The sequence below is a fragment of the Phascolarctos cinereus genome, unplaced genomic scaffold, assembly GCF_003287225.1.
Source record: "Phascolarctos cinereus isolate Bilbo 61053 unplaced genomic scaffold, phaCin_HiC Scaffold_1;HRSCAF=81, whole genome shotgun sequence".
NCBI lineage: Eukaryota > Metazoa > Chordata > Mammalia > Diprotodontia > Phascolarctidae > Phascolarctos > Phascolarctos cinereus.
Genome location: NW_027555514.1, coordinates 33624543 through 33649104, shown reverse-complemented (window position 1 = coordinate 33649104; position 24562 = coordinate 33624543). Strand labels below are relative to the sequence as shown.

Genomic DNA, 24562 nt, shown 5'->3' with positions numbered 1-24562 from the left:
GCCACGTTGGGTGGTCTCTGCCTACTCTTGAATTGAAGTCACCCAGAATTATAAACTTGCACTCTTTTGGCATGCTGATTACGAGGGTCTCTTCATAAAATTTTGCTCTGGCCTCATCAGTGTTCATCATGGTAGGAGAATATACACCGATGGTGTGATGTTTTCCTGCAAGTTGCAATCACGTTGTCATGTGCCTGTCATTCACTCCTTTTGATAGGCATACAAGCTTGTTGACTACATTAGTTTTGATCGCAAAAGCTAGGCCAGCTTCGCAGCACTCCCCTTCCCTGCAGTCTGTCCAGAAAAAACATGTATCCAGCTGCAACTTCGGTAAGGTGGCCTCCGTTTACCAGCCTTGTTTCCCTCATTCACTTGGATACAGTATCTGCTGAGTTCTCTTGTAACAGTGGTCTTCAGGTCTGCTGGATTGTGTTGTGGTAAGAGTGTGCACATTCCGTGTACTAGTAGACGCTGAGTGGAAACATCTTTACAAAAGTTTTTGTAAATCTTTTTGTTTTGACCTCAGGGCAGGATCCCCACCTGCTGCAGTAGGTGGGCCAGCGTTGGGTGAAGCAGATAATTATCAGGGCACCTCGTCTAGCCCCTCCCTCACAACCAAAGGTGAGCAGTATGATCCTTCAAAAAGGCTGCTTAGATACGCAGGGGTCGCCAAATCCCACTGCTGCTTTAATCCGATGAGATGACCCAATGTCCTGGTCCGCCGACGTGCAGGGTTCTGACAACAGCTCCAAGTTTATCCCCACCTGCCAGTCACACAGGCCTTTGAGGAAGACAAAAATGATAATATGGGTGATGTCTTTTGACTCAAGCATAAACTGGATGTTGATCTCACTCTGTCGTCCAGAGTTACGCAAGTCTAGTGGCAAGACAAAGTCAAAGACAACTGGCCGTGGCTTGGATGCAGCGGATGACCTTAACGTCTTTGATGTTTTACCAAGTTCTAGGGGTTCCAGTGCCTGCTTCAGCTGTCTTCGTGGCCACTGGAACAAATTGTTCTCATCCACCCATTCTACCAAGGGAAATCTTCACATTTTTGGGGTAGCAACCCTCCTAACTCACTGAAGGGTTTGAGATTCCTTGGTTACCCTCAACCTGGTTTAGCCCATCCGCTGAAACGACCTACCAGGGTGTGGCTGCTGTGGATGCTACAATTCCTTGGAGCCACAGGTGAGAATCCAATGAATCAGGTGGACACAAAGGCAGAAAACAACCCTGGAAAGGGCTCGGCAGCCCTCACACCAGAGGTGCCAGTCTTCTTTGAACACATCCTACACCCCACTGATGGAGGGTACACCTACAGCAATGAAATCCTAGTTTTGTGAAGTACATGCATCTCTGGAAACTTATTTACAAAAACATCACCGACCTATTAGAACAAGGCAACTTAGCAATGCTGAATCCACAGACATCTTTTAAGCCAAATTTTTCTTAACTTTTAACAAAGTGGCAGAAGACGGGCAAAAACAGGCATCGCTCTAGCTGTGAGACCCTGCGCAAGTCACTTAACCCCAACTGCCTAAAAAAAATTTTTTAGAAAGAAAAATAGGCATTGCTCTCTATTTTTATCACATCCGAAGGGTTCAACACACAACCCTGTGCCTTTGTGTGACAGATCTGTTTTTAAGGATCTGCTGAAATAACAAATGGGAAAATATGAATACTCATCCAGCCAACTTTCTGTTACATCAGCGATATTTTCTTATTGCATTGAAGCAAATTGCTGTAAGGCAAAATTTGTTGCCTCTGGCGGGATCTGCTCCTAGCGCGAATGAAGGAAGCTGCCTAGGCCAGCCCTATACCAGACAACTAAAAGTGAAGGGCCATTCCTTTGAGTTTGTCCAGGTATGTAGTCAACTATAGCTGCAGACAACTGCTCCAATCATGTAATTGTGTATTTTGCTCAACTAAAAAGAAAATGCACCTCACAGGGCTAGGTCACAAAACTTTTTATTACTTCTGGCACACAGTCAGCAACAGATTTCTTAAAAGTTTAAGCAGATATATACAAGGCTACAAAAAGTCAAACTGATCAAATCATACAAAGTGACCAGAAATCTTACTGTTAGCAGGTAAGAAATTGAACAATTGAGAGTTTTGAATGATTCTCTTCACCTGTCTTTTCAGACATTTCACAGTTATGATTCCCCATACACAGGGAAAACAAAGATGTTTGAAGTTACTAATTTAAAGATTTTAATTTGTCTAATTAACCACCACCATTTTCTCTACAATTACTACAGGAAATACAATTTTCATTTAAACTAGGGGCTTTGGGTAGTATAATACATTTAAGCTTTAAACAGGGTAAGACCAGTTATTTATCTACAACAGGAAAAAAAAATCAATGTCAAATGTTTGAAGATAGGTTTTTAAAGCACTACGATGCTTTTTATAGCAGAACTTTTCACGCTAATAGTTCTGCCTACTCTTGTCCCAATAACCCCATCGATTCTTCTCAAGCGAGAGGGTGAAAGATGAATTTCAACGACATCCAACAAAAGCTTCATCGTATTTGGACAGCGAGTGCTTTTTAGAAGATCGGCGTTGTCTGGGGTCCTTCTTCTGTCTGAAAATTGGAGAATTCAAAAAGCAAACATCTGTGAAATGGGTCTCCTCTTCTCAGTTTTCTATGAGAATAAAGTAAGATGTTAGGAGTAATCCTAAGATTCATCTAGAACCTTTGTAGTTCAAATCAGAATCACAGTTGAATTAAATCACAATGTGACCCTCAATCCTTCTGTCTCAACACCCTCACCCCACCAAAAGACTATCATGACCTACGTGGTAAGTGTAGGCTCCTTATAATTCACACTGAGGGTACACCTGCGCTTATGCAGAGGCAGCGCAGAGCTTTCTTCACTCTTGCTGAATGGAATGGAATGTTTTCTGCTTTTTGCACCAGAAGTTTGATGGATATTGGTGACATCCTTCAAGCTGAGATGAAATGACTGTTGAGTTTCAGAAGGTGAACCTATGGAAAAGAACATTCACTGCAGAGTAATCCAGAAAAAGTAAAACTCCTAAAACTGCGGTAAGTTATGCAATCTGAGTTTAGAGAAGTCCGAATGTTTACCTGATGCAACTCTGGTTCTTTTTTCACAAATAAGATAAGACATGAACTCAGAGAACACAACTTTAAATGGGATAAGTAGGTAAAGGGTATGAATGGTCTAAGAAAAGGGAGAAACCCGATCTAGCTGGAGTCAAGGCTCCGTGAATGAGGTGGCAGCTGAGTTCAGAAACATGGGGGGAAACATCAGTAAATAGATAAAGGGGTCATGTCACTTATTCAAGACAAAGGGAACAGGGTGAGCAAAGGCAGGAAAAGAAGACATACTCAGGGGTGAACAGTTTAGTTTGGCTGCAGTACTGAGTAAGTGAAGAGTACTTGATGAGGCTTGAAATGTAGGCTGGACTCAAGACCGCGTGAGGTCTTGAATTCTAGTAAAAAGGAGTCTGATCTGCTTGGTGGAGAGTAAAAGTGGGTACATTTAGCTAAGGTTTTTAAGTAGTAGTGTGACCTGATCATATCTGTGTTCTAGAAAGACCAATAAAAAGAATATTGTGTGTGGGATCCATCAGTGGGGTGAAGACGAAAAAAGGGGCAGGCCTGTCAGAAGATTATTACGACAGTTCCATTCAAGAAGCAAAAATAAGGATCTGAACTAAGGAGACAGCAGTGGGAGGGGCTGGATTTGAGACATTAGGAAAACAGAAACAACAGAACTTAGCAAGTGATCTATTATGGGGAGTGAGGGTGGGAAAAGGCACAGAGGGACACATACACAGATAGAGAGACAGAGACAAGTCAGGGCTGGATAAATAAACTTCAGAGTCATGTGAATAGAGGTAATCAATAGTTGAAGCCACGGGAATGGACAAGATCACCAAAAAAGAAAGTATAGCAAGAGTGAGAAAACAGCGTAGACAAAGCCTTAGGTAATGCTAAGAGTGGCGAGAAAAAAAGAAAAAGAAACCATAAGGGAGATGGAGAAATGATTAGAAAAGTAAGACAAAGGAAAATCTGGTGTGATGGAACTCTCAGAGAATCAAAGAGGATACTGCAGACTAGAGATGCAGGCTCACCGAGTGAAGCTGAGATTAAAATGTAATTGAGAAACGTTTAACAAAGTAAAATATAACATATAAACGTGGCCTGCAGGGGTTTGTTTTTATTGGACCCAACTGCTGCAGATTATAACTGTAAAATACTATAGAGGTCAAAGAGGAGGAAGACTGAGAAGACGCCACTGGACTTAGTAATCAGGCCATTTAGTGGCCTTTTTGAGGGTCTGATCACATGCCAACATTTTAATGGGTTTTAGAGGCAAACAGGTGAGTGGTAATGAAAGTAAGTGGAGAGTGCTTATTCAAGAGTGACAGGAAAAGATGGGGAAGTGGTAGGATTAGGAATGTTTCGGAGCCAGAGAGGAAGGAGCCAAAGGAAAGAGACTGAAGATATAAGAAAGAGAGGGGATGAATGACAGCACCCAAGTCTGAGGAAGAGATGGAAAGGAGAGTGATAAAGAGTCCAGTGGAGTGAGGTTGGTCTTGGATAGGACAGTCATCAGCCACAAGTGGAAGACAAAAGATGGGGTGAAGGGAAGTTTGCTCTGTCAAACTGGGGCAAAAATTAAAATCAATCTCAAGCGAGCAGAAAGATTTAAAGGAAGATGACATTATGTGCAATCCCAACACATCCAACACAGCCCATTGAGATCAGCTCACCCTGAAAAATAGGAATCATTTCTCTTAAAATGATCTTTTTAATCCTGAGATGTGATCACATTGGTGTTAGGTGCTCCCTGTGTGAGAAAACTGATTGGCAGATGTATGACTGCTCGGGACCTAGTGGTCTTTGGGGTGTGCAAAGGCATGGTGACTTTCCTGGGTGCCCATGCCCATGTGTGTGACATGGGTGAGACTTGAACTTAGGGTTTCCTGACCTGGAGGACGGCTCTGTAACTACTCCTCTATGCTGTCTCATCTACAAATACTTAACTAATATAAATCAGTGCTATAACAAAGAGGCCAAAAGAGCCTAGAAATCATCTCCATTACTGAACATTTGATCTCCTAGGCCACAGGAGAAACAGAGAAGCCCCAGGCAACACTTGATTTTGATCTAGTTAACAAAACATTACAGAGATGGGGGTGGAAGGTTACAAAACTGCAAAATAGGAGAGGTGAGAAAGTCTGTAGAAAGCTTGGTCCAAGACCCAAAGAAGTAGACAATCTCCCAAACAACTCTTAGATGAAACTGGAAGGAGGCAAGAAAAAAATCAAAAATAGCAACTTGCTGGCACTGCAACCATTATTGATAGCTGGTGGCAGAAGTACAAGTGGTACGTCCCTTTAACATCTTGAAGCCTCAATTTTCTCATCTGAAAAATGGGGATGATATATAACACCTCCACTAAATCCCTCATGGGGTTGCTATGAGGTTCAAATGAGATGACTTAATTTTTTTTTTAAAGCTTGAAACACTCTGAAAATGTCAACTATAGTGTCCATACAAAGCAAGTAATAATCCTGCTATATTTGGCCCTGGTTGATGGTCACACCAAGAGGACTGCATTTACTTTTAGGCATCCGTGGAGCAGCTTGACATAGGAGAGAGTAGGGTAGCCTTGAAGTGAAAAAGACCTGGACCCCTGGTTTCAAGGCAATTCATTCAGTTTCTCAGTGCCCCAGGCAGGTAGCTCGGATGCTATCAATCAGAGGTGAGTAATCAATTTGTGTTAATGGAGGGTGTTTCCACACCAGGATTCCTTAGGTTGATAAAATCACAGGTTCATATTGAAAGGAGAAAAATGACCTCATAAGGATAATAAATTAAATTTCTAGAGCACTTTAATGTCTCTTTTGTGCCGCCTCCCCTTTCACTACATTAAATTAGATTCCTCTGTGGATGCACTGCAGGCTTTCCTCCAGCAGAAGTTAGAAACTCTCATTTTTGTCTCGATATCCTAATAGTCCAGGGGTAGGGAACCTGTGGCCTTGAGGCCACATGTGGCTCTCTAGGCCCTCAAGTGTGGCTCTCTGACTGAATCCAAACTTCATAGAACAAATCCCCTTAATAAAAGGGATTTCTATAAAACTTGGACTCAGTAAAAAGGCCACACCCAAGGACCTAGAAGGCTATAGGTTTCCCGCTCCTGTCTAGTACATATAGGAGATTGTCAATAAATGCTGAACTGGGCATTGAGAAGGCGGAATTACTCAATTATATTATTTCTGTTTTTTAACCAAGGAGGAAGATCTTAAGAATGAAAAGGATTAATTAAATGTAATTAACAGAGAAGGTAAATGATGGTAAGACAGAATAGCAGCACTCAGAGAATTCATGTTACTACACCTTGAAGTCTTAAAAGTCCCATAGTGACACGGACAGACGCACAACAGGAAACAGTGTCACAATGTGACGATGACAAGCATACAGAAGAGCCAGTATCACACAGAACAATGAGAGAATACAATGTGATGTCATGCGGAGACAGACACTAGCAGACACAATGAGGCTCCATGTCTGAATTGAACCCTGGTCATGTTACCTTGTGACCTTGGACAATTCACCTAATTCATCAGGGCCTCAGTTACATCATCTGTAAAAATAAGTGGGTGAAGCTGGATGATCTTTCAGGTTTTCACTGTCAGTGACCTCAGAAAACTTCAGGCCTGGCACAGGTAATACCTGCCTAGAGAAAAGCAATCCCCTCAGTCTTCAAGAAGGAAAAGTGGGTCTATCCCACCACTACAGACTAGTAGGTGTCCCTTCCATTCCTGGCCCAGTCCTAGAAAGTATCACGAACGGGATGATCTGTGAACACTGAGAAAGGGACACAGGAATTACTAGTAAGGAAGACCATCCTGACCAGATCATGTCAGACCAACCTCATTTACAAGTCTGGTGCAGCAAGCGCTCCTACTTTCAGTACGCCACAGGACAAAGTCACTCAAACAACGCTTGTGGGCAAGACAGGCAGATATGGATTAGTTATAGTATAATTAGGGAGATCAGGAGCAAGGCCAGGATGGACCCATAATTGCATTAAAAGAGCAAAATCAAGTAGAGAGGATGTCTCGGGAATGTCCTAGGGGCTTACCCTTGGCTACTTAATGACTTGGATCTAGGTATAGATGGCATGTTCATCATACATGCAGATGAAACGAATCCAGGAGGGACACCTAATCCACTGCATGGCAGAGTGAATATTCAAAAGAGATTTAGACACACTACAAGTGTCAAATGAGACGCAGTTATGTAATTAAAAAAAACCCAACTCCACAAGCACAGGACAAGAGAGATGGTTAGACAGCTGTCCATGTGAAAAAAGTCTGGAGGGGTTATAAAGGCTTCAGGGAACTTGAAAGCTCTCAAGAAGTCAACACTGCTCCAATCATAGAAGTCTAATGTGTCTGTAGGAGGCATCTTGTATCCAGACAGTGCCCACCCATCTGTCATACTCATTCCTCATTAGGCCAAACATGGAATATTGTTCTCTTCTTTGTATTCCCAGCCCTGAGTATGTTACCTGGCTCACAGTAGGTGCCTAATAAACTTTTATTGACTGACTACTTTATTCTGAATGCTCTGCTTAGAGATAGACATTAATAGACTGGAAGAGGCACAGAAAAGAAAATAAGAAGGGAGAGGGAGGAAATGACTACATCGTGTTACCTGGTTGAAATAAACTGAAGCTGGGTGAGCTAGAGAGGGAGACACTGAGAGAGGCCATGAGTACTCCCAGGTTTTGCAGGGGCAGACCTAGATGGCCATTACAAAAAGAACATCTGAACAGAATATTCTCCAGCTGGGATGGGCTGCCAAGAGGTTTTGTCCCACACTTCCCATCATCAGCCTCTTTGAGAAAAGGCTGGACTGATCACCTGCCAAGAGACACTGCATTGTAGAGGGGCAGCAGGGGACTCTGCTGAGCACCTTTCTATTTCCAAGACTCAGGTTTTGGGGACAGGAACAAACTGAGGGGCCTCCTGAGATGACTTTCATCTTCTTAACAAACAGGAACTGAAATAATTTTCTGAAAATGTGATCAGGAACAGAGTTGGGGGTTGAGCCAAGAGAAGTTGTTAATAAAGCAGTATGGAAAATGTGAGAGTAGATGGTTGATTCATAAAGATTATAAGTCACTTGACATGATGAAGCATAAATATTTATGCATATCATCAAGTCGATAAGCTGAGCTATGTTTGTAATCCATTATTTATAAGCTTTGTAATTTTGTACAATATATGCAAATCCTTTGATTTTGGCCTGACTTTATCTCTTCACCAAACTTTCTTTTTCTTTTTTTGCTTCTGTGGTCTTTACTAACAGGGCCTCTGCAATATGCCTGGAATCGTATTTAAAGACCAGCCTGAAGTAGGCCAAAGAAAGACAGGAATGGTTTCCCTATGTTATCAGCCTGAACAACCTCCCCCAGAGACAGATGGTGATTCTGTAACCTCCCCTAGGGAAACATATGGTGAGTATATCAGCACCAAGCTATCATTTACCATCAACATCAAAACTGCAGACAAACAAATGGTTCACTTACTGATGCAGCGGCTGGTGTTCCCTCTCACAGAGCTCTCAGGGGTTTCAGTCACACACTTCTTCTGCTCTAAAAGCATCCTTTTGGAACGGGGTCTCATTTGGACCGGGCTTAGAAGAGAACCCAGACTTTGCATGTATTTGGATTTTTGTTTAAAAGGTACATAGAGTTCACCAGAATCCCGTTCTGAAATACTTGATTCAGAGCTGTTCATCTCAGACTGAATGCTGATTTCTTCTTGCTCACAATCATCATTCACTTTCTTTTGCCGGAAAGGAGTGATATGAACACGTTCTTCACAATTAAAATTGTAGGCATCACTGGAGTCAATAGACTCATCTAATTTTCCCTTGGAAGGAGTCTTATTACCTCCACTCCTGCTCTTCCTACCCTTTGATGCACACTTAGATTTCCTTGTCCCAATGGATTTTCCTTTCTGTTCTCTTTTTCCTCTTTGTGAATATTTATTTTTCATTTCAGTTTGTTTCACTTTAGGTTCCACCACCACACATTCTGTTTCAGTAAGAGCATCTGGCTCAATCAGTCCTGGGGATAAATTAATTTGATTCTTGTTCCACTGACAGATATTTTGGTCTAGATTTTCAGTGACAAGATTGTTAACTAGGTTTTCCTCACATTCAAGGCTGTCCGGTTTGCAAAATTCGCTGTCAAATTACCAATTTCTAAATGATCTAAAGTTTCAATGTGACATATATCAGTGTGCGTTTTCCGTACACTGCACCTCCGAACAGACACGCTTCTTGGTAAGACATTGTCAGGTAGCTTCTCTTCATTTGGAGAAGAAGTCTCAATATTAACCCCCAGTGCATCTTGACAAACAGGAGAGTTTTCTCCTAAGGATTTAACAGATAACTTAATTTAAAAAGTTCTCCTTCCTCCTCACCCCCCCACCTAATGGCTTGTTCTTAGACATGACCAGAGAGGTGTTTTCTATATTTACAATAGGTTGTAAAAGTATCTGTTTTAGGAATAATCTTGGAAAACCTGACATTATCATTAAGTCTCTCAGTTACATGAATCTGACTTGTGAAAAGATTTTGTCTGGCCCCTGGAAAAAACTCTCAAAGGTCTATTATATTCCTCTGACTGACTTAAAGAAATAAATCTAGTTGAACTAGTTAATAAATCAACCAATAAAAAATTAAGCAACATCTACCTACATAACATTACAAAAGCAGCTAAAAGAAACACAAGAAAGTAATGATATGACCTTTTGAGGAACATAAAATATTACTGAAAAGGCATGTGAAAAATTGATGGTATACTACCCAGAATTTTCGTTTAAATATCAAATGAGTAGGATAAGTATCAAATGCTACAGAAATTCAAAGGAGGGAGAGGTCATTGAGGATAGTAGAACCTGGATTAAATTTGGGTAGACGGCAAGGAGTAAGGAAGGCATTTGAGGCAAGAAAGATCATATGAACAAAGGTGAAGAGGCAGGAATGAGCCAGGTCTAGATTTGCCTTAAGGAAAACAAAGTTAAGGATGAAAACGTGGACGGGCCCAAACTGTGAATGGCCTTGAATCTTAAGCTAAGGAGTTTAGACTTTATTCTAAAAGTGACAGGAAGCCATTGATGGTATGTGTACTGGCAAGGTGGCAGTTACCTTCTATTTGAAATGAGTCAGCTTTTGCTGGAAGGTCGGCATCCAGAACGGGTGTACACGTTGGAAGCTGCCTATGAATAACAAAGGCAATTTATTCATGAATCCCACTGCAATAATAACTTTAATCTTTTCCTAATTTCTGTAGGATTTCTTTTTTAGGCACCACCTCCCAACCCCACTGAAATGAAAGTTCTTTAGCCAGACACTATCTATAAACATTTTTTATAGTAATCACCTCGAGGCTAATTTCTCATCACTAGCACATGCAATTCTCCACATTCTTTGTGTATGGGGTGGTGTGTGTATCAATGAATAGGACCTATTCTGAACTGCTCTGCCTGAGGCAGTCTGTCCTTATTTGGATGCAAGATTTGGACTGAGAGGACCTGAGCTTGAGTCTTAACTCTCCTGCTTACTGTATGAAATCAGGCCAGTCAGCTCTCAGCCTCAGTTTTCCTACATGCATTTGCGAAGGGGATCAGGCTGGGTGCTCAGGCAGAGCACATACATGTATTTCTTTTTTAAACTAGGGGAAGGATGAAAGAGTACTGGAGTAGAAGGCAGAGGACCTGAGCTCCAAATCCTACTGACTACTTGTGTGTTCTCTTGATGCCGTATTTTCCTCATCTTTAAAATGATGTGGTTGGACTACATGTCCTCTGAGGTCCTCTCCAGCACTGAATTTATGTTTTAATTTACCTCTACTTAACTTATATGTTCCTCAGTAAACTCTTTATAATTGGTTCAAAGATAAAACTTGTACATGATTAAATGATCAAATTCTGAATTAGTAGAATCTGAATTATATTGTATATTCAGCATATCAAAACAACACATTTCATTTCAAAATGAATGCAAAATTTAAATTTGATCCACAAAATGTAATTTTCTTCATCATATCCAACCACTCACTAATATCTGTAATTTCAAATTAACTGTAATTTTAGTATACTGTTTATCTGTGTGTACCTTTTTACCCATAAAAATCAATATTTAAATACGGATTTTGATCACCCACAAGGGTAGTTTTATGTTAAATCAAAAAATAATCATCTCAGAAATATAATCCTAACTCAACTCCATTCTTTACATTTATAATGCATGCTTTATTGATCTTAGGTTAAATTGCTTTAAAATGATACATGGAGGAGAAAGAATGGCAGAAAATAGATAGGAGATGAAAATATATTTTATTTTTTATTTTATTTTTAGGCAATTGGGGTTAAGTGACTTGCCCAGGGTCACACAGCTAGTAAGTGTCAACTGTTTGGTCTGAGGCCGGATTTGAACTCAGGTTTTCCTGACTTCAGGGCCGGTGCTCTATCCACTGTGCCACCTAGCTGCCCTGAGAATATATTTAAACAGTAACTTGTCCAGCCCAAAAATACAGCATGCATTATCTAGTTATTGAAGAACTAAAATTAAATATAATATTTCTTTTATTAACTGGACAATTTATGCCATAAGAAATAACATCATTAGAATAATCACTTCCATGCAGCTGTCAATCTGGACAGTATATAAACAGCATGACTTTTGGGAAAAGAATGCCAATCCTAGAAAGCCTTCTTGTGCTGACCCAACAAAGAAGACAATTAAAAGTGTAAAAAAACTAAAATATTTTTTCTCTGCTCAGTGATTCCAACAAATCTCATTTCATTAGAACATTCAGATCCTACATATAGCAAACCAAATAGCAGAACTTTTTGTCAGAAGAATTCTTTCTATGAGGGGTGAATTTATTAACAATTTTGAAAAACTTTTATACTTACGGTAAATAATTTAGTGCTGAGTCACTGGAGATATCTTCATTGTAGCATTCCTCCATTTCTGAGGTACATATTCTCTGGTTCTGTTAATATGTATGAAAAACATTAACATGGAAATATTCATATAGAAACATTACCAGTTACTGTATCAGTTCAACTATGCAAGAGAAGGCAAATAAGTGTGATCCATTGATGTGGGTTCCCTCTTTAGCTATAAAAATCCTACTCAAGTTCTGGAGGTCTAAATATTCTGTCTCCAAAACAAGAGTGGAAGGGAATAACAACTTTTCTACTATGTACTTATATATTTTTTCTTCAAAGAGATGTCATTTTAGGAAGCTAGCCTATAAATTCAGATCAAAATGGCATTATAGGAACACTGAAGATAACGATAAATTCATTATGTTGGATAACACCATATACATGCACAGTTCAATTTTCCAAAGGTTTAAAGTCAAGTATTTTGAAAAGTTCAATTTTCTACTATCATTGTAGTTACCATTTGAAAGGTTCATTCACAGACACCATTATTGACAGTAAATAGATTAAATTAAAAATGAGTACTTGGTATATTTCTTGAATAATTCTAAAATTACAATGAAACTTTGGCTAAAAAGAAAAGTGTAAAAAATGTATCCAAAAAGGTCTTTAAAACAGCACAACTAAGCCCGTACTGTTATCTGCCTAGTCAGAAATTAGCAGAGGGAGACGTTCCCTTTAAAGTCTTTTAATCTTTCTATAGATATTACAATTAGAAGAACACCAGTGGTTAGACAGAACAAGAGCAGGAAAAGTACTTCCCCTTAAAAATTCCAACAATATATGACAATATTTTCATTGCTGATTAATTTCTAGTCATTCATGAATGACTACCAAAAAGCTGGAACACAGAGCATGGAACTTTCACTACTTTCTATAAATGTCTCCACTTGTTAATAATAAGCCTTTCTAAATACAACTCTTGCTCAACCTCTGTGGCTGAATTTCACTAAAATTTTAGAGACTAGGAAATGATTCAAATATTTTCCCCCTTACTGATTAACTAGCAATAAAGAAATACTGGGAACACCCAAGAAAAGCAATCTCATCTATTTTTTTTTTAAATATTGAACTTAACACCCAAAAAGGGAACATTTCTATATATAAAGTAGAAGAGAACAAGTGGATTCTATGTGAAACCATGAATTTCTATCATGTACAGCTTATGTGGACAAGGACATATGGATCTGGGAATCATCTATGTAGAGATGATCACTGGGAACTGATGAAACTGCCATGGGCCAGAGTGTGGAGTGAAAAGTAAAGGCCTAGGACAGAAGTGTGAGAGTCTCCCATACTTAGGGAGCAGGCCTAGGAACCAGGACGAAACAGTGGCACAGGAATCCAAACGAGTAGAGGCTCCATGATCAAGGGGCAGTCAACAGTGTCAATAACAGCAGACAGGCAAGGGAGAAGGATTCACTCCAAAAAATTCATTGGACTTGCAAAGTTAAGAGGTCACTGGTAGCCTTGCAATTTCAGTACAACATTGGGGTTAAGCAATGAATAAATGATGAGAAGTAGGAGTGGAAAATTCTTTCTAGAAATTTGGCAGGAAAAGGGAAGATTGATATAGGATGGTAACTTGAGGGAATAGAAGTATCAACTGAACATATGGGGAAACCTGGCATGTCACAGGTAGCAGAGAAGAAGCCATTAGAAAGAGAGAGACTGAAGATATGTGAGAGGGAATCAATAAGGCAACTCTCCAGGGTTCTTGGAGGAAATGGAATTAAAGTCAGAAGGGTCAGACCTGATAAAAAGGGACCCTTTTTCTTTGGAAAATGTATGAAAGGAGAGGATCAGTGAAGATGTATGTGGATTCTGAGATATGGAAAAGGGGAAAAGAGAAACTCAGGAAAGTAGGAAGCAAGGTCATCTACTGAGAGGGAGAGAGAGGAAATGGGAGAGGCAAAGAGGGGCTTGAGAAGGAAGGAGAAGGTTTGGAGTAGCTGTTGAAGCATTTCCTTTTCTAAGTACCTTTATTAACGTACAACAAAAAAAGCACCAACATCTCAGAAACAATAGTATGTATCTTGCTGTTGTTCAAGAAATAGCGACTGAAATAAACAACTTACAAGAAAAAAAGACAATTGAACGAACTTACAAGAGCTGTAGAACACAAAACTTGAGCTGGGCTAAGAAGGTCAGCTGTCTCCAGCAATTTCTGAGTGACCTTACAAATAACATCTCTCAAAGTTGACAGTTTAGCCTGATTGAAGAAAAGAGAAAAATGTTTATGTTATGTTATAATGAATTCTTAAATACTGTTAACTACCAAAACTATTTTGGGAGAGTAGGGGCAAGTGTTATCAATAAAACACTAGGCACAGGAAGTTAAAGAAAATTTCTCTATGACATGGGCCCTGTCCTTATGGAGCTTAATTAATACAGCAGGTGGGGATGAGGGTGGGGAACAACCAAGGGAGAAGAACTAAACACAAATAACTATAATGCACAATATTAAGTGCACCAGAGAAGCAGAAACAAAGACAAAATGGAAGACAGAAAAGATCAAGAAGGTAGTGTTTGAACAAGACTTTACAGGATGTAGAGGGATTCCATGGGTAAAGACAAGGAGAATATTTCGGACATAAGAAAGAGACACAGGGGCAGGAAGCTCAGGGCACATTCTGGGGACAGAGTAGCCCGCTTTAGCTGGAATGGAGAGTGTGAAGAGGACACAATGAGATTAAGCTAGAAGGTCAAGTGGCCCCAGATTGTGGAGGGCCTTGAAAAATGGGCTGGCAAGCAACAAGGAGCCACAGCCAATTTCTGAGCAGAGAAGTGACATGAGTAGACCTAAGTGGATGGCCTCCAGGTCATTTCCATTTGGCTCTGCAATGCACTGTACTTTTCAATAGATTTGTCTTGGCTAACAAAAAAATGGTTCAATTTCCCCTATGTAAGCAACAACTTGATGGCATGTGAAAACTGCCCAGAAGGGTACTGAGTCAAAGAAAGGTAGAACAGCTAATACGGGATTTTAAATTTGCAGTAGATAATAGATAACTCATATATGAAAATGTGAAAGTTAACTACTGTGTGAAACCTGCTGTTTCTAGACCTGGCTAATATTAAATTACCTGATACCAGGTTTGTAGAAATAAATGCAGTGAAGATTTAAATAACCAAATTATCAATAAACTTGATCCTGCTAAAATGGCAATAATCAAAATGCTGAAAAAATATTGGCTATTAACATCAAAAGACCATCGTGGGTCAAACCTTTTCCCAAATTAATCTACTGAAACTCAAATACAATACCGATTCCTGTCGTGTCCATACAATCATATGAAACAGAATCAGACAAAAGAATTGGTTAAAAAGAGTGTTTTGATAATTTGAACCATAAGATCAGTGCTTATAAATTCCTGCTGCAAAATGAAATCGAATAGAAAGGTGACTGAGTCTTCTGACCTGTTGTCTTTAGAACCAGCTTAAATATAATTACTCCCTCAGCTTAATGACTTATCTCTGTCACTCAGTTCAATTCGTTAAATGATCAGCAATGAATAAAGTCAAGTGTTCAATTTGCTATTTGCTTTAAAAACAAACAAACATGTGCGAAGCACTTTCAGTGTATGTGCAAAGCACTGGAGACAAAAAGACAAAAACTAAAACCAGCCCCTGCCCTCAAGAAGCTTATACTTTATTGGAGGAGTACAACAGGTACAACAAGTGCGAGGAAAAGTGAAAAGGGAGAGAACAGGAATAATGAATAATGAGGTGTGGTCAAGGGAGGCTTCAGGGAGAAGATGGCTCACAGAGTTAGGCCGTGAAGAAAGACCAATCAGAAAAGCACATGCATCAATTCTATACCTGAATCTCTGTGTACAGGGCATGGTGAAGGCTGAAATTGTGTCAGAAGTTTAGACTGACGAAGTCAATCAATAGGAAAAAGCTCTCTGCTATTAAATTTTAAAACTAAAATTGAGCTAGGTTAGTAATACGTTAAAATAATTAATTCAAGGGTCCTAAAATTTTCTTCTGGGAAAACAACTTTTTTTTTGTCATGCAAATACCTGAGCAGAGTCTTCTGCTTGCTGTGAAGCCAGCTGTCTTCTTAATACAAACAGCTGAAGGTTCAGGTATTGGCATTCTTTCTTCAAACTCAGGATGGTGTCTTGGGCATCTCTCACTTTGGATCTTTCATTTTCTAAAGCTAAAGCTAGAGCTCTATTGTTCTCTTGGTAACTTTTCAACTGCGTAGATGGGTTGGCTGAAAGAAACATTCAATAGCTTTTTATTATTAAATGCAAATTTAGTGAATGAAGCCAAAAGAAAATAAATATGAAAGCTTCTTACTGAGTATCTTGCACTTTGCAGCCAGGATGGGCTTGGGTTTGCCAATTTGGGCTAATCGCTTGTTTCTTTTCTCTTTCATCCGTTCCTTTATATCTTCCAGACTATCCTGAAAGGATTTTTTAAGGCATTTTTCCTTAGACATCTTCTACCTAGAGATTTAAAAAGGGGAAAAACTATTTAAGCGAATTGTTTCAAGCAATAATCCATTTGTTATGAAATAAACTACGTAACTGAAACATGAGAACATAGGCTGTGTCTGGAGATTTGGCAATCCTACCTGTATAGGATTATTCAATCAATGTACATAGTTTAGACAAAGTCCGATTTTGCAGTTCTCCCAATTTCATTTACCATTTCTAAAAGATGGATTTTCCACTTAAAGGTTTTAAAAGCACTTTCCTTGTCTGATAACACTTTTAAGCTTTTGCTATGGATGTTATCTGTCATTAACATGGCTACATTCCACCCTCCTCATCCTTCTTTCCCTGGAATTTTAGCTTCTTCCCTGGGGCCCTGAATTTCTGACTGGGGAGTCCACCACATGTAGGCACTTTCAGATCCACCACACCACATTTCTGCCATGTCACTGCTATACTGCTATTCAATTCCACCTGCCTTCCTGAGGCCTGGCACTACTAACTGCGAGGAGCCACCAAATCTAGGCACCCCAGGACCTGCCTTGCTGCATGTGTGTGTGCACATGTGTGCATATGCCTGTGTGTGTCCTTCTGTTTTCAATGTCTACCTCTAGTCTGATAACAGTAAATTCTACTATTGCCTGTAAAAATATGCCAATCATTTCCCATGACTCCATTCACCATCCCTGTTATTTCACAGATCACAACACTCCTACCAGGACACCATTTACTCTCTTATCTGTTGTCTTCCCCTATGAAAATGCTAGCTCCTTGAAGGCATGGCCTCTTCTGTTTTAACTTGTGTCCCCAGTGCATAGCAGCACCTAGCACATAGGATGTTTTTTTTATTCTTTTTCTAAAAATTTTATTAATTTATTTTGATTTATCAACAATCACTTCCATATGCTTTTGAGCTGAAAAATTTTCTCCCCCTTCCTCCTCCCCAAGATGGCGCACAATTTGATAAAGGCTTTACATTTACATACCCATTAAACATATTTTCACATTAGTGAAGTTGTAAGTAAAAATTAAAACCAATAGGAGGAACCATCAGACAGATGAAACAAAACTCAACAGAAGGTAAAAATAAGTGATAGAGATTTGACTTCCATAGTTCTTTCTTTGGATGTGGACAGCATTTTCCATCCCGAGGCCTCTGGAGATGTCTTAGATCCTCGTAAGGCTGAGAAGGGTTCAGTTTAACAATCTTAGTCATTGCATAACGTGGCTGTTATTGTGTACCAAGTCCTCTTGGTTCTGCTCACTTCACTCAGCATCAGACCATATAAGTCTTTCCAGGTTTTTCTGAAGTCAGCCTGTTCATCATTTCTTATAGCACAATAGTATTCCATTACATTCATATACCACAACTTGCTCAGCCATTCCCCAATTGATGGGCATCCTCTCAATTTCTAATTCTTTGCCACCACAAAAAGAGCTGCTATAAATATTTTTGTACATGTAGGTCCTTTTCCCATTTGTTTGATCTCTTTGGGATATAGCCCTAGAAGTGCTATTGCTGGATCAAAGGGCAGGCACATTTTTGTAGCCCTTTGGGCATAGTTCCAAATTGTTCTCCAAAAGGGTTGGATCATTTCACAACTCCACCAACAATGTATTAGTGTTCCAATTTTCCCACATCCTTTCCAACATTTATTATTTTCCTGTTTTGTCATGTTGGCCAATCTGATAGGTGTGATGTGGTACCTCAGAGTTGTTTTGATTTGCATTTCTCTAATCAATAACGATTTAGAGCATTTTTTCATATGACTATAGATGGCTTTAATTTCTTCATAGGATATTCTTTAGAAGTGCTCAGTCACATTATATTTCTACCTACCTGCTAGTTCCCAGATCGCTAAATCTGAAGCTTGCTATGACTCAATGGTTACACCTGCACCAAGTACACCCTTGAGGCCAGTGACACCAAAACATGATTATATAGAAATAACCAAGGTTCTAATTTTTGGTCAATCATTTCAGCTTGATTTTCTAGGTTTCTGGCATTAGGACAGAGGTATTTATATATTTGGTTTTTTTTTCTCCAACTTCCTATTATCACTCAGCTGTCCAAATGGATGGATATTTTACTCAATTCTTTAAAAAGATCACAGTGAATTTTCTTTAACCCGGCATAGCAATGTCAATTTAAATTTAAATTTTAGGCTCTTCTACGCTGACCAACGTTAACATGCTAATATTTAAAATACATTAAAAAAAATTGACAAATTCAAAGTTACAGTTCCATTGTAACACCATATATAGTTAACAGTAAGCACAAGTAGAAATATATCATCTTAAATGTCTTTAGGATCTTTATGGAATATCTAGGCCAACTTATTTTATATATAAAACTAAGGGCCAGAGAAATCCAAGATCACACAGCTACTTAGCAGACAGAGCCAAGAGAAGATCTAGGTGCCCTGACTACTAGTAAATTATGACGCATGTTAAATACATCTTTAAATATACGTATATATTTAAAAACCCACAAGTAGCATTCAGTGTCAGTAAAAGAGAACGATATTTTTGTTATAAAAACATTACTGTACATAATTCAGGGCAAATTCTAAATTAAGAGTGATAAATACTTTATAAAAATTCTTCAACCTGTGATTTTATCAGTGTTCGTACTCCTTCCACAGACACAGATGTCAAATTCTCAAAGAGGTAGCTGTTCTTTAAGAGTTGCTGTAGGCAAAAAAGAAAAAATTATCAACCTGTGTCCAATCTGGTGATGAATTCTGATCAGAGCTAGGCTGGTTCTTGGATTACAGATTGAGTCTGTCCTAGGGCCCTTATTCTAGTGCTTTCTGGCATGCTAAGAACTGCTAAAGCTTACAGTCTGCTAGCATAACCTTGAAGAACTCAGGGTCACCTCCATGACATGATGGGACAGCAGAGTATGTAGGACTTTAATGGAAAAAGAGTGACAAATGTTTTGTGTTAAATATAAAACAAAATTGCTTAGTATGCGGTACTTGTATTAAAACAAATGTCGATGATCAAATGTACTCAACTTAAAAAAAAACAACCTTGCAATTAGTTTCTGTCCATCAGATATTTATTTATTGATGTGCAACCCATGGGACTGGGAAAGGGAGAGGGTAGGGTAGGGATGGACATAAAGGTGATAAGTCACAATTACTACTTCCAAGGGATTTACTTGGTGTGTATCTGTATTAGGGGATGGGGCAGGGTTACATGGGAATCTGGGTAAACAAAAAGCTACTTTACAAGGGATATTAAACACTTTTCAAATCCCAAAGTATTACATTAGTGTTAGCTAACATTAATAACAGAGGTAGAAAAATGCTATGGGGGAACAGCTAGGTGGTGCAGTGGATAGAACACCAGCCCTGGAGTCAGGAGGACCTGAGTTCAAATTTGGCCTCAGACACTTGACACTTACTAGCTGTGTGACTCTGGACAAGTCACTTAACCCCACTGCCTAGCCAAAAAAAAAAAAAAAGGCTATGTGGTTTTAGAGGAAGAGATCATATATGGTTTGAGGGAATATGGAAAAGCTTCATGGAGAAGGTAGCTCTTGAGCTGGTCCTTAACAGATAGGTTGGATTTTAACAGGTAAGGATCTTGGGGAAGGCACTTCAGCCAATGATCACAGCATAAGCTAAGGCCTAAAGCAGAGGTGTCAAACTCAAATAGAAATGGATCCCAGCAGGGCATAACGACCAAAAATGACAAATTAACATTGTTTGTGTTATACTATATTTTAAAAATCTGGTTAGGGCTGCACTCAGGAGTTTAAAATCTCTGGCCTAAAAGAAAGGATGTGCAGGTAGGTGTGGGGAACAGTGAGTAGTTCAGTTTAGATGGCTCGCTAAACTCTTGGATCTGGCATTCAAGGCACTTTATGATTTCGCTCCAATATTACCTTCCAGTCTTATTTCATATTTTCCCCTTGTATATTATACTAACCTGAAAAACTAGGCCAGTTTATGTTCCTTTCCCACTTGTCCACACTTGTACATATCTGTTCTCTTACCTGGCACAGACCACTCCTAACTTAATATATTGACTTAATATATATTAATGCATTATTTTCTTTTAAGGCTTAACTCACATACCACCAACCCAAAGGATGCCTTTCCTGATCTCTCCAGCTAGGAGTGCTCATCTCTCCTTGAATCTCTCAAACTATTTTGGCTTTTTCTATGTAGTTATTCATTATCTAACTTCTGGAAACAAACAACTTCACCTGTCCTCTCTCCTTGTTTTTAAATTTCTTGAGTGAAGGTGCTATCACTTTTCATTTATATATCTCAGCTTAGCACAGTATCTGGCATTTAGTAATATGACTCAGTTTCCTCAACTGTGAATGAAAGAATTGGACCTGATGGTGTCTAAGGTCTCTAGCTCCAAATCTATGATTGTAGGACAAATACTGAATTGAAGGTAAGGGAGTGGTAGCAGATAAGATTTAAAGCAAGACTCTGGGCTATATCATTGGACTTTCATTCCATGGTCAATGGAGAATCACTGACTGCAAAGATTCTGGAGAGGGGAATGACTTCTGCTAAGCAGATTCTAGAACCTCCATTCCTTTCTATGATGCTGTAGACTCTTAGCTTTAAAACTCATATTTCTTCTTCAATATGTCCCATAACAAATTTCTTCACCTCAATATTCTAAATCCAATTCTTTCCTTTACAACTCCCCTCTCAGAATCTCAATCCATTTTCTCCAGTCCTTTTGGCTTTTCCTACAACTACACTGACCAGCAGCAAACTTTATGAAGAAGTATCTCTAGGTCTTGGTTATTTTACTTTTTGTCAGATTAGACACTGTAATATATAATATACAATAACATTTTAAGCTATATTGGAAGATTTGTAAAAGAATACCCATATCTATTTTTAAGGAATGCTTCTTACTAAGAAAAAGAAAACAAACCCTTATCAGAAGGGGGCATAAACAAGATAACTGGCTATGTTAAAAATATAAAAATGAAAAGGTACAAATGGAAACATTTACTATAGATTTATACCCCAGAGACTAAACCTGTGATTTATTTGGTATCAAAGCAGGTCAACAACCTCTGTACAGTTATAGTCTTAGAGGGGCTGCCTAGAGACCGATGTCAAGCTACGACTTGTCTAGAAGCACTCAGTGGTCATTAGACGTGGCACCCAAATCCAGGTCTTCCTGGTAACTGTCCACTCTCTGTCTACTATATCTTACATGGGCTTTATGTGCTGGGGTAATAGAATAGGACTTGCACATGAGAAGCACTTATTTTATTTGGACTCTTACGGGTATTAAAAACAGACAAAAGTCACACAAGATGCTTTACAGAAGCATGTGTTGGTAATCTTGGATTTTCAAAGGCTACTCCAGCAGGCACAAGCTCTGGTAGTGTGAAAATATATGAGATGCTTTTGAGCTCCAGAAAGAAAAACACCCAACAATCCAACCCTACCAGTCTTGGCCAGTGGTCTTAACAAAGACATGGGAGTTTTTAAGGTAGCACTTTGCCGTCTTAAATTTAAAATTAAAAAACGTATAGTCAACAAACAGTAAACAGTAAGATATTGTGTTCTTTCTAAGCCTTGCTTAGATTACTCCTCTGTAACTGAGGAGACTGGACTAGAAAACCTATGACCCTCTAAACCAGGAGTTCTTAATCTTTTCTGTATGTTCTGGATACCTCAGAATAATGTGTTACAGGAAATGCTAAATTTCAGTTACAGGTTAGTAAAAATAAAGGTGTAGATTTTTTTCCCCCATTTATGTTTACATCCTGAAATCTATCAGCTTGACCCCTGATTAAGAACCTCTGCTCTAAACCTTTATCAGTTGTGTGACAGTAAAGATGTAGTCTTGTAGAATTTTCTTTTTTAAAAGGTTCCTGTTTCTTTATTCATATTTCTCTGAAGGATGCCCTCTTTAAGTGTATAGATCATTCTCATAAAGATTTGTAGAACTGACAAAACATATGGATTATCATACAAAATTCCTGGACAAATGCAACAAAAGAGATGACTTTCCATGTTTTGATTAATTTCAGTCAAATGAGACATAAGATAGTGGTACTCTCCCAAAAAAGAATATGTTACTATCATAGAGTATTATTTGTATAGACTCTAAAATGAAATAGCAATAGATAGCACTTGGAGAGGGCTCTAAGGTTTGCAAAGGCCCTTGACATTGCTCTCATCACCTCCGTCCCTGGAATAGGGCAGAACCGCCTAAAATGGGATTCACAGTCAAGACCCTGACTTAACTTATTCAGACACATACTTTCCACCATCACTTGCCCAAAGCCTGATCATAGTTGATACGTGTAAACTTGAACCTATGTAAACAATTTTGGATGAAACTGATAAATACAAAGCATGACATAGTAGTTTCCCCATTTATTGTGAAATATGTTTCATTGGTAATGATTATTTTTATGACATTTAAAAAACGTTTTGTAAGCATGCTTGATCTTTGATCTGTGACTTCAGTTTGCATATTCATAGTATTTAAGAACTGGAAGGAAGAAAGACACAAGTGGCCAGGACTACCCTACTTGCTTGGGCGGGTGGAAGCCTGCACCTCCCAAGTCTCCCCAGACAAGCTGCCTTCTGCTGGGTTCCTCACTTCTCCTTCCAGGATCCCCAATTACCTTGGGAGTTGTGTGGGAAGAAATGGGAATGAGACCCAGTTTCTGGACTCATGAAGCTTGCCAGACAATCCGCTCGGGGGTCATCTTCAACTTTTCAGAGTCCTTCTTCCCACACATCCAATCAGGTTTCAAATGCTATCAATTCGACGTCCACAACTTCACTCCCTTCTCTCCATCACACAACCAACACCCTAGTTCAGACCCTCATCACCCGGTGCCTCTCCCTAATTCTAGTCTCTTCCCTTTCCAACTTATCCTTCTTGCAGCTGCCAAAATACTCTTCCCAATGCACAGGTCTGACCACGTCACTCTCCCTCGGTCAAGAACCTTTCGTGGTTCCCAGGATGAAATAGTAATAGTAACAGTTAGCATTTATACGGCGCCTTCGCGTTTGCAAACCGCTCTGAATAGAACCTCTCCAGACTGTCGTTTAAAAGAACAGCTGGTATGAAGGTTTACAAAGCGCCTCGCCAATATCTTCTCACTTGATCCGCACTAAAGCTCTCCAAGGTACACGCTGTTGTTATTGTCCCCATTTTATAAGTGAGGCAAACAGAGGCCACGTCATTCGCCGGGGTCCCCCAGCTCCATCCAGCTCGCCTCCCCACCCCAGGCCTGGAGTTTGCCCTTTCTCCACCTCTACCTCTGGGAAGGGCCCCTTTCATGGAGGAGGCATCGGAGAGACCTAACGAGAGGTGGAGGTGAGGACGGAAGGGGCGGGGAAGGGCCCGGACAAAGGCTCGGAGACGGAAGACCGTCTCGCGGGCGCGTCCGGCGCGAAGGCGCGATGGACAATAACCAATGCCTGGCTTTCGGGGCCCTCAGCGGGGCCTGCGTGCGGCCTCCCCCGGGACGGACGGCCTCGGCATCCCCAGCGCCTCCCCTCGCGGCCCGGCCCGTCCCCCCGTCTTCCGCCCGGCTGCCCTCCCGCCGCCAGCTGCGCGCTTCGACCTACGAGCTCCGGCGACTGCCGCCGCGGCGCCGGCTCCGGCTCCGGCTCCGGCTCCGGCCGGGTCCGTTGGTTCCGTTTGCTTGGCGGCTTCCGGAGCCTCGTTCGAAATTCTCCGCTGCGCTCCCCCATTGGCGGATGGCGTCGCATCACGTGAGGCGGCCGAAGTCACGCCGGGGAAACCAGAGAGGAGTGCGTGCGTGGGTACGTACGCCCCTCCCCCGCCCACTTGTCTACCTCACGTGACACCTACTCAGGCCTTACTCCTCTAGGATCCACTCCCCCTGCTCGTCCACGGCCCGCTGCTCTTTTTGCATCCGGGTACCTTAGTTTCTCCCGGCGAGTAAGGAAACGACTGGCTCCGCCCCCGACGCTCTGCTGCTTCAAAGCTCTTTGGGCGGGGTTACTTTCGATCGCCCCGCATCTCCCTCTGGTGGTGGAGGAGGGGAACGACGCTTCCATCCTTTCTGGCTCAGGCTCTTACTGGACAGATAGATGCGCACAGCCACTCCTAGGAGCTCT

The 24562-nt window shown here is 40.3% G+C and overlaps 1 protein-coding gene across 1 annotated transcript; it reads right to left on the bottom strand.

Moving 5' to 3' along the window:
• Window positions 1–1952: 1952 nt before the first annotated feature.
• SGO1 (shugoshin 1) lies at window positions 1953–24136 on the bottom strand. The gene is given in 10 exon segments (XM_020987203.2): window positions 1953–2625; window positions 2627–2648; window positions 2803–2992; window positions 10208–10278; window positions 11980–12059; window positions 14123–14227; window positions 16041–16237; window positions 16324–16472; window positions 19071–19151; window positions 24047–24136. Coding segments are annotated over 8 exon segments (930 nt in total). The 5' UTR covers window positions 16466–16472; window positions 19071–19151; window positions 24047–24136; the 3' UTR covers window positions 1953–2502.
• Window positions 24137–24562: the final 426 nt, after the last annotated feature.